General features: G+C 48.8%; 1 protein-coding gene across 3 annotated transcripts in view; it reads right to left on the reverse strand.

Annotated features, from left to right (window-relative positions):
- mdga1 (MAM domain containing glycosylphosphatidylinositol anchor 1) overlaps positions 1 to 10,000 on the reverse strand; it is a 184,558-nt gene that overhangs the window by 121,589 nt on the left and 52,969 nt on the right. For all 3 annotated transcript variants that reach the window (XM_076985745.1, XM_076985743.1, XM_076985744.1), the window contains one exon: positions 1,584 to 1,758. In XM_076985745.1, the coding sequence (XP_076841860.1) occupies positions 1,584 to 1,758 (175 nt within the window). The remainder of the gene's footprint in view (positions 1 to 1,583; positions 1,759 to 10,000) is intronic.

Here is a 10,000-nt window from a genome sequence, read left to right on the forward strand (position 1 = left end):
GGCTCAGAAGAGAAGTCCAACTTTCTCTCCACCTCTTTTTCTCTCTTCCTCTCTTCTGTTCTTCGTCTCCCCTCTTCCTCAGTCTTTCTCTCTCTCATGTTCATTGACTCTCATCCTCTTTCACACCCTGTGTCTCCTTCTGACTTTTCACTGTCTTCTCTCCCTCACTCTTTCTCTCTTTCCCACTCTCTCTCTCTCTTTCTCTCTCCCTCTCTCTTTCTTTCCCTCTCTGTCGCTGTCTTTCTTTCTCTCTCTCTCCATCTCTCTCCATCTCTCTCTCTCTATCATTCCCTCTGCTCCCTGTAATAGGGCTTTGTGGAACGAGAAAGTGTGTGTGTGTGTGTGTGTGTGTGTGTGTGTGTGTGTGTGTGCAGGAGGGTCCACTCTGCACCTCATTGCTTTGCCCTGGCTGACTCTAATTGTCGGTACGGTGGGGCCAGAGTCAGAGTCACCCGGGGAGGCGAGTGGAACCGGTGAGGGGAAAATTGAACAAGCGTCACCCGTCAGGAGTGTTTACTCTCAGGGCCGCTGTCAGCCGGGCCCTGTTTATCCTCACCACAATTACCCACCGCCCCCAGGGAGTCCCACAGAGCAGTGGGGGCTCGCCCCACAGGACGGGGGGGGGGGGGGGGGGGGGGGGGGGGGGCCTTAGTGCCAGCCAACTGGCCCGGCTCCCGCTGAAGACCCACAGGGAGGAACGCAGGTGGGAGATCCAGACAGACTGTGTGTTCCTGTTAACCGCCTCAACAACGGAGAGAGGAAAACGTTTCCCCCGCGGAGGACAGTGACTGACTGATCGATTTATTGGGTTTGGAAATGGAGTTTTTTAATCAAAGGCTAAACGACAGTGCTGAAGGTTCGGGGATGCAGCAACGTTCACCTCCAGATGCTCGTGAGGTCTGGAAAGGAGATGATGTATACTGTATGTGTGAGAAGAAGAAGGGTTTGAAGGATTTAAAGAGGAGCTGAACTTTGAGGTGCAGTTTGTGCGTGTAGTTTGTGTGTGTAAAGTGTGAAGAGCTGTGTTGTAGGCTGTTGGTTGGTTCAACTGGATGGTTGAGAAGGAAGTGGCTGTGACCTCTGACCTGACCCCTGGCTCAGTGGGACAGTAGGTCAGAGGTGATGGGCAGAATGGCAGAGTGCCCCCCTTCACACACACACACACACACACACATACACACACACACACACACACACACACACACAGGGGCACCCTGCCTACATGTGCACACTCACGCTGGACCCTACCATTCACTCTGTTCAGGTGTATGTCTCACCCACCAACGCTGCGTCTTTACACAACGACACATTTGTCTCTGCATCCTATGCCCTTCAAGCCCCGCCCTCTTCCTCAGGTAGAGACCTGCAAGCCCCGCCCTCTTACCACCCTGCATCCCTGCATTGTTCGAGGGTGAACCATCTCCTGAACAGCCCATTCAATCTTACAACCTTTCTCTCTTTCACTCTCTCTCTCTCTCTCTCTCTCTCTCTCTCTCTCTCTCTCTCTCTCTCTCTCTCTCTCTCTCTCTCTCTCTCTCTCTCTCTCTCTCCTGGAAAGAGGGATCGTGGGCCTGGACACTCACACTGCACATCTACCCGGATGGACTTGATGGCAGGCACCCCGACCCCGTTCTCCGCCTTGCAGTAGTAACGTCCACCCTGGACCCTCTGGATGTTGGAGATCCTCAGGGTCTCGTTGAAGATGGGCGTGTCCTGGAACTTGTCCGAGGCGCTGCCCGCCGTCTTGGTCCACCGCACCTGCAGGGGGCGATGCACACAATCACGTAAAAGGTGGGATAAAAAGATCACGTTAAAGAGTCGATGGATTATCGGCTCGGTCGAGGTCTTTGTGGAGGTGAACAAACACGGAGGGTGTATGAGTATAGAGCATTAGCATATCTAAGAGGTCCGTGATACCAGGTTTGGCACAGAGGGATGTTAAGTGATTGGCTCTGTCCACGGTATGTAAGATTTCATGTGCAATCAAAGGTCACCCCTTACAGAGTGGCAAAGAGAAACCCAAAGAGGTCTGACAGTAATCAGACTTCAGCCCGGGCTTTATCATGCCTGACCTCCTCCACGCCTCCTAAGATGTCACAATCTCTCCGACGTTCCAGATCTCTTCGGGAGTCTTCAAGGGTGCAGCAAACGCCACGCAGAAAAGCCCCCGTAATCTCTGCCGACCTCTGGCTATGATTAAAGCGCCCCTGTCGTGTCCGGGTCGCCCCCCCCCCTGAAGAACAGCTGCACGGGTGAGCAAGCGACGAGCGTAGTTGGCAGGGTGGGGGCAGCGGGGGGGGTTAGGACGTACCCGCGCAAAGGATTATGGGATTAGATAACCCGCACAAACGAGGGGCTTTGTGTTTATTCAGGCCTGTTTGCTCGTGGATTTGGGACACAGCTGTTCACCATTGATCAGATAGAGAAGGTGAGAAATTAACAGAGAGAGAGAGAGAGAGAGAGAGAGAGAGAGAGAGAGCAAACACTCACAGAGGAGAGAAAGTTTTAAAAGACCTGCCTAATGTCCCTGCTTTCATGGCAAATTTTTCAAAGCCAAATGTGCTGCACTGCAGAACGCAGGACAAAGACACTAGAACGGGGCGGAGGTTGTGTGGGGAGAACCCTCACGCAGCTCCGCGAGACCTCGTAAACGACATTTACTCCACACGCCTCTACGACCGCACCTCTGCTTCAGCGCCGGTCGCACGCCCGAACGGACACTTATCTCCGGGTTAGGCAGCTCTCGGGCTGACGGCCGACGACGGCTCGTTTGACAGTGCAGACGGGAGAAGCCAAGCAGGACGACACGGAGGAGCGAGGAGTCGTTAGGTGGTGAGACAGTGGCGGAGGTCTCTGAGGAGCAGAGTCAGAGGACGAGGTAAAGGGAGCTGATGTGGAAAAAGATAGTGGCTCTTCAAAGAGACAATGACCCGAGAGGGAGAGTGGAACTGGAGAGAGAGAGAGAGAGAGAGGGGGAAAGAGAGAGAGGGGGAAGAGGGCGGGAAGAGAGATGGAGAGAGAACAGAGCAGGGCAGACGTGCTGGAGGAGAGGAGATGGTCCTTTACTCACACGGCATTCTGCTGTGAGTCGCCCCCTTTACATTCGTAGGGATCCCAGTGGACATCGTGTCCTGGCCCCTCCCTGCCGCCACGCACACTCCACAAATGGGACACAACCCTTGTGGCTCTGGATGGCGTTATGCTAACAGCGGCCGCGTCTCAACACCTCTTACTCCCTACTTCACCAGTGTGACAGTGGCAGACAATACACAGGGGAGGGGGAGGAGTCAGGATGGGGGGGGGGGGGGGGGGTGAAGAAAGGAATGAAGAAAGAAAAAAGAATGAAAAGATGGGAAAGATATTACTGGGGCAAAGGGAGTCAGGGGGGAGGAGAGTTTGTAGGGCAGATAGGGGAGTGTGTAGGGAGGAAGGGGGAGTGTGTAGGGAGTAAGGGGAGTGTGTAGGGAGGAAGGGGAGTGTGTAAGGAGGAAGGGGGAGTGTGTAGGGAGGAAGGGGAGTGTGTAAGGAGGAAGGGGGAGTGTGTAGGGAGGAAGGGGAGTGTGTAAGGAGGAAGGGGAGTGTGTAGGGAGGAGGGGGAGTGTGTAGGGAGGAAGGGGAGTGTGTAGGGAGGAAGGGGGAGTGTGTAGGGAGTAAGGGGAGTGTGTAGGGAGGAAGGGGAGTGTGTAAGGAGTAAGGGGGAGTGTGTAGGGAGGAAGAGGAGTGTGTAGGGAGGAAGGGGAGTGTGTAAGGAGGAAGGGGGAGTGTGTAGGGAGGAAGAGGAGTGTGTAGGGAGGAAGGGGAGTGTGTAGGGAGGAAGGGGAGTGTGTAGGGAGGAGGGGGAGTGTGTAGGGAGGAAGGGGAGTGTGTAGGGAGGAGGGGGAGTGTGTAGGGAGGAAGGGGAGTGTGTAGGGAGGAAGGGGAGTGTGTAGGGAGGAAGGGGGAGTGTGTAGGCCCCTGATATCATAATTATCACACTGTATAGGCCCCTGCAGTATAGGCCCCTGCACTGTTAATTAACCAGTTCACATGGGTGAACACATCACTGTGCCTTCATCAAGACGTACACGTTGTTACGTGAGAAGCTGACAGAAACCCAAAGCATGGCTTGAAGCAGCAGTGTGCAATTTACGGTGTGTGTACAGTGGTCCACGACCAAGACACAGCATCATTAGCTCAGAACATCATCCACTCACACTCAACCAGGACGTGACGTGAGCCGAATCGCGCGTGACCCCAGATCCACACAGCACACGTCCGACATCAACCCTGTCTCCTCGCCACCTCCGTGGATGAGTGACGTCAGTTTACAACCACCTACCCCACCCTCGGATACACCACCCGCACCCGCACCACCATCTGTCTGATCACCAGGAGACAGTCGTGTTAGTCATATGCTCCAATCCTGCAGCACGGGACTGTTTTAATCAAAAGCTGACAATATGGATTCAGAGACAATGAGAAGGTGTGAATAAGGAGAGAGAAAGAGAGTTAATACGCTCCACTATGAAACCCCGCAGACCCGACACGGTTTTATACTCCTGTGGCCAGCCATGCCAGGAAACCAACCCTGGAAGACCGAGAGATACAGGTGGACAACTGGGTCGATCAAGGGACTGGGAGCAAAGATGTTGCATAAGAAATTCCAGCAGCATTGTAAAACCACAGTGCCTTTGTTAAACTAAAATGTTTCCTTGTATGACGCCCCCCCCCCCCCCCCCCCCCCCCCCCACAGCGGGAACCCAATAACCTGTTTTCATTACCCCGCAAGTGCCTGAGCGTGTGAGGTGTAGACTAACACAGACGTGACAGGTGTGAAGTAATAAACGTGTCCTCGTAGAACGCTCAGCCTGGATCTGTGTCACTCACACAAAAGTGAACTTAAGGGGTAATTACGGGACAGGTGGGAGAGAGGGATGAAGGGGAGGAGAGTGAAATGGTGAGAAAAAGAGAGAGAGAGATGGAGTGAGGCTGAGAAGAGAGCGGGAGAGATGAGATGGAGAGGAGCAGAGAGAGGGTGAGAAATAGCGAGATTATTGAACGGGTGTCGGGTTCTGCCAACTCATGTTCCTGTCCGCACAAACACACACACACACACACACACACACACACACACACACACACACACACATCTCGCCATGCTGTCCTGCTTCATACGGATCAGGTTCCCTGCTGGGGAATGACACCATTACACACTTTGTCTCTCCGCACAATACAAAAATGGATGTTCTTTGCAAAATTACCAGTGCAAGAATATTAGCTGAAACTTTTTGGCCTTTTATCAACGTCGGAGACGGAGCTCCACCGGCTTGTATCAGCGGCCGTTAACCTTTTAAACATCCATTTATCTCTAATTGGAAGCCTCGCGCTACGGAGAATCCACACGGAACTTCACGGGCTTGTGGAGGAATGAGAGAATAAAGAGGTGGGGAAAGAGAGGAGGAAGGAATGACAGTCAGGAGATGGAGGTGTCTGCTCTGTAAAGGCAGGGGGACAGTGGAGACCAGAAAAAGGAATGGTTGAGAGAAGAAGACGGAGGAGACGTGTGTGTGTGTGTTTGTTCTCACAAGCTAATGAAGGCCACAGAGACTGCAAGGCCTTTGAACAATGGAACTGCAAACCCGACTTGCTGGATTTCTGAGAGGCTCAAGAAGCACAGGAGGTCCGTTAATTACATCAGACCAGGCCCGCTAGACTCATACTGACATGTCCTCACACACACTCTACATTACACATACACACTCTACAACACTACACACACTCTAAATTACACACACACACTCTACATTACACACACTATACAACATTACACACACACTCTACAACATCACACACACACTCTACATTACACACACTCTACAACTTTACACAAACACTCTACATCACACACTCTACATTACAAACACTCTACAACTTTACACACACACTCTACATCACACACTCTACAACATTACACACACACTCTACAACTTTACACACACACTCTACAACATCACACACTCTACAACATTACACACACACACTCTACATTTTACACACTTTACAACTTTACACACACACTCTACAACATTACACACACACACACACACACACACACACACACACACTCTCTACAACATCATACACTCTACAACATTACACACACACACTCTACAGCACAACACACATACTCCACAACTCTACACACACACACTCCACAACTCTACACACACATGACCAAGGAGAGATGGAGTTACACTACGTAGGCGCTGACACAGGAACTGGATCACTAGATCGATCAAAAAAAGCAACAGCTAAAATGGGGTAATGGGGTAGGGGGTGATGATGATGATGGTGATGATGATGATGCTGACTGCAGTACTGGTGGGATGCTAGCAGAATTGATTTGGAGCAGACCGTCGGAGACGCAGGTGAAACCGGGCCTGGAATACTGGGTGACATGGTCTCTCTTCCGAGAAGACGAAACCATATCTCCCACAATGCCTCGTGGCGACATCCTTCAGGGTATAGAAAACAACATATTGGAGGTCAAAACAAGGCAATGCATGGAATTAACGGCAGCAAAGAAACACACACATTCATCACTCAACCATAACCTGGCTGAAATTTGGACCTCATACACAACTCATCAGATTTTGGCACATTAGTGATCTCTAATCTAAGCCTACAGGTATTTATGCATCTCTGAAGAAAAACATCTGTGTTGAGGGGGGGCTCTTTCCACAGCAGTGCTGTTCAGTGAACAGAAGTGAATTGCAGTGTTATTTCTTTGTGTGCCTTTGTTAAATCTAACCAGAAAACAGCCTTGATCTTTGAGTGAAACTACTAGACCAGCAGTGTGAACAGAGGCAACAGTGCCTCCTCTGAAACGGGGTTCAGGACCAAACAAACAAGACCTTACATGCCAGAGAGAGAGAGAGAGAGAGAGAGTGTGTGTGTGTGTGTGAGAGAGAGAGAGAGAGAGAATGTGTGTGTGTGTGTGTGTGTGTGTGTGTGTGTGTGTGTGTGTGTGTGTGTGTGTGTGTGTGTGTGTGTGTGTGTGCGTGTGTGTGTGTGTATGTGTGTGTGCATGTGTGTGTGTGTGTGTGTGTGTGAGAGAGAGAGAGAGAGAGAGAGAGAGCTTGTGACAAACATGTATATCTCACTTGTCTTGCAGTGTCAGTTCAAAGAGATTCAAATGAATAAAAACTTACACAGAACAAAAAAAATATTTCAAAAAGTGCTAAAAGGTTTAATTAAATTAAACAAACAAAAACATTCAAAGTTTTGAGATAAAAGAACTGAGTGGAATATGAGGACATAAGAGTATTGTAATTCTGGAACAGTTACGAGTGTGATACCACCAAATCACTTCGAAAGCCTCATCAAACAGAAACGTTCCTTCAGGATTATGTTGCCAGTGCATTCATAAAGACATAAATCTAAACAATGCACATGCATTTTTACACACAGCCCTTCCCAGCCATTATAGCTTTTATAATCGCCAAGACCCAGTTTCTGAAACTACAGTATGTCTCCTTTTGTCAAAACTTAACACAGCAGCTAAAACTACACACACAACATATAAAACAACCCGCAAGAACACAAGAACAAGCATTTCAACCAGAACAAACACTTCACCCAGGAACAAACACTTCACCCAAAACAAACACTCAGGAACAAACACTTCACCCAGAATAAACACTTTACCCAGAAACAAACACTTCACCCAGGACAAACACTTCACCCAAAACAAACACTCAGGAACAAACACTTCACCCAGAATAAACACTTCATCCAGAACAAACACCCAGGACAAACACTTCACCCAGAACACTTTACCCAGGACAAACACTTCACCCAGAACAAACACTCAAGAACAAATGCTTTATCCAGAACAAGCACTTCACCCAGAACACTTTCAACTCTTGCGAAAATTGTATTTTTGCATTCAAACTCTACACACAAATATCAAACGTCTTTCCCATATGACATCTACACACTGATGTGACAAACGGAAAACACTACCATGTGTTTGAGTGTTCAATGTCTAGTGTGCTGTAAAGGTTCCTCATAGTACTCAAATACGCATGTATACTCACAAATATACATGTTTTTAATCCAAACTCACTACATATTCACCATAAAGTAAAAACACAGTTACAAGGAGAATGTTAATTTTTCTTTTTTTGCATGAATAGTACTAAACATGATGTATACACTGCAATGCACAGATAACAAAAGCCAAAAGAAAAGGCTTGTAACTTCAACATACAAAATAAGGGTCCATATTGTCTGGTATGTGGGTCTTGCTATAAGATCTCGTTGACATCACAGCCGATGCCCTCTCTGGCCAGACGGTGTGGGATGGATCTTCTGGAGTGGTGTAGCCCTGGCATGTTCTGCTCTAGGACTGAGGAGTGGAGAGTATGGTGGAGGTAAAGCACAACTAATCATCTGTGTTCCTTCAGCCAGTTTTATACTTGAGCAGCCCGGTGGAAACTTACATTGTCCCAGACAACAACAAACCTGAACAGATCCATTCCATCCCACTAGTGATGGAGAATGAGTATCTTGTGCTCGGTGTTGGTGATGTGGACAGTGTTGTAGGGGCCCAGAGTGACGTGATGATGAACACCACAGTTCTGGCATATGACTGCACACATTGTGATGTTGTCAATATTGCGTGGAACAGGGCACTGGAATAAAGTATCAGTGAGAGAATTGCAAAGCATACTTGTGCATATTCATATGATGGTCTCTTAATGTTCTGGGGTGGGTAGCACCCAGCAAGGGGTAGTCTAGCAGTGCAAAAACATGATGTAGTATGTATAGAGGATAGGTCTACTTATCTATTCTCGTTTTGATATATCCAGATGGTGCTACACTGTAGCAGGTCAGATAAGGTTGGACCTTTGCCTCCAGAAAACTCATCGCATGGTTGACCACATGGTCAACCAGAGTGGCTCTGATCTAATCTGTTATGGTTGCTCATCCTCTTCCTCATTCCCGTCCTCTTCCTCATCGTCTCTGGGCAGTATTGGACTCCAATGTTATGCAATTCAAGAAATACAATTACTCAAGCTGTGATTATTAAAGATCTGCAAAACAAAAAAGAGCTAGCAGTGTTTTTGTCTGGTTTGTTTGGGGTTTGGGTTTGTCTGGGTTTGGGTGTTTGGTAGGTGAGCATGGTGCTTGCATGGCTGTGTTTTCCAAAGGGAACACGTGGTTTTCATTTTTGAATGTTGTGTCTAATGTAGGGAACTGTGTTTAATGTTTTGCAAAAAGTGTGTTTTAGAATTTCTAAATGAGTGTAAGGCAGAGAATGTGCTTAAGGTTTAGTGCAGCAGGTTAGTAGATAGGCTACATGGGTTAGTGGTTACCCAAATTGGGCTATAAGTACCAGTTTTTGGGTCTCAGTGACTGCAAAAAAAGTGTAATTCCCTCAGCTCTGAGGCCACTCCTCCCATCTGGCCCCGCCCCCTGAATATTTAAGAAGCATTCTGAACCGTGATTTCACAAAACCACGGCGTCCTTGACAGGCCAGCGGGCTTTGCCTGCAGCAAGCAGTAAATATTTGGATAGCCACTGATCTAAAGCATTTGGCCTCCATTAAGAGTCACACATATTTTTTGATCCTCTGCCACTAATTAAAGATGGTGGCGCCTCTAACGGGTCGTGTGAAGTGATGTGTCAGCGTTCTGTGCAGTGACCGGTGAGTGACACACACACACATGACGGAGAGTGTGAGGTGCAGCATTGACATGCAGAGCACATGTGTGTGTGTGTGTGTGTGTGTGTGTGTGTGTGTGTGTGTGTGTGTGTGTGTGTGTGTGTGTGTGTGTGTCTGAAGAACAGCAATCACTGGAGGGTCCGCGCACACACACACCCACACACACACACACACACACACACACACACACATACACACACACACACACACACAATGAGGCGCCCTTAGCTTCCAGAAGTTTCCTCCACAATCCTCTCTCCAAAGTCCCTACTTTGGTGTTCACTATTCTTC

The sequence above is a fragment of the Brachyhypopomus gauderio genome, unplaced genomic scaffold (genome assembly GCF_052324685.1).
Source record: "Brachyhypopomus gauderio isolate BG-103 unplaced genomic scaffold, BGAUD_0.2 sc43, whole genome shotgun sequence".
NCBI classification, from domain to species: domain Eukaryota; kingdom Metazoa; phylum Chordata; class Actinopteri; order Gymnotiformes; family Hypopomidae; genus Brachyhypopomus; species Brachyhypopomus gauderio.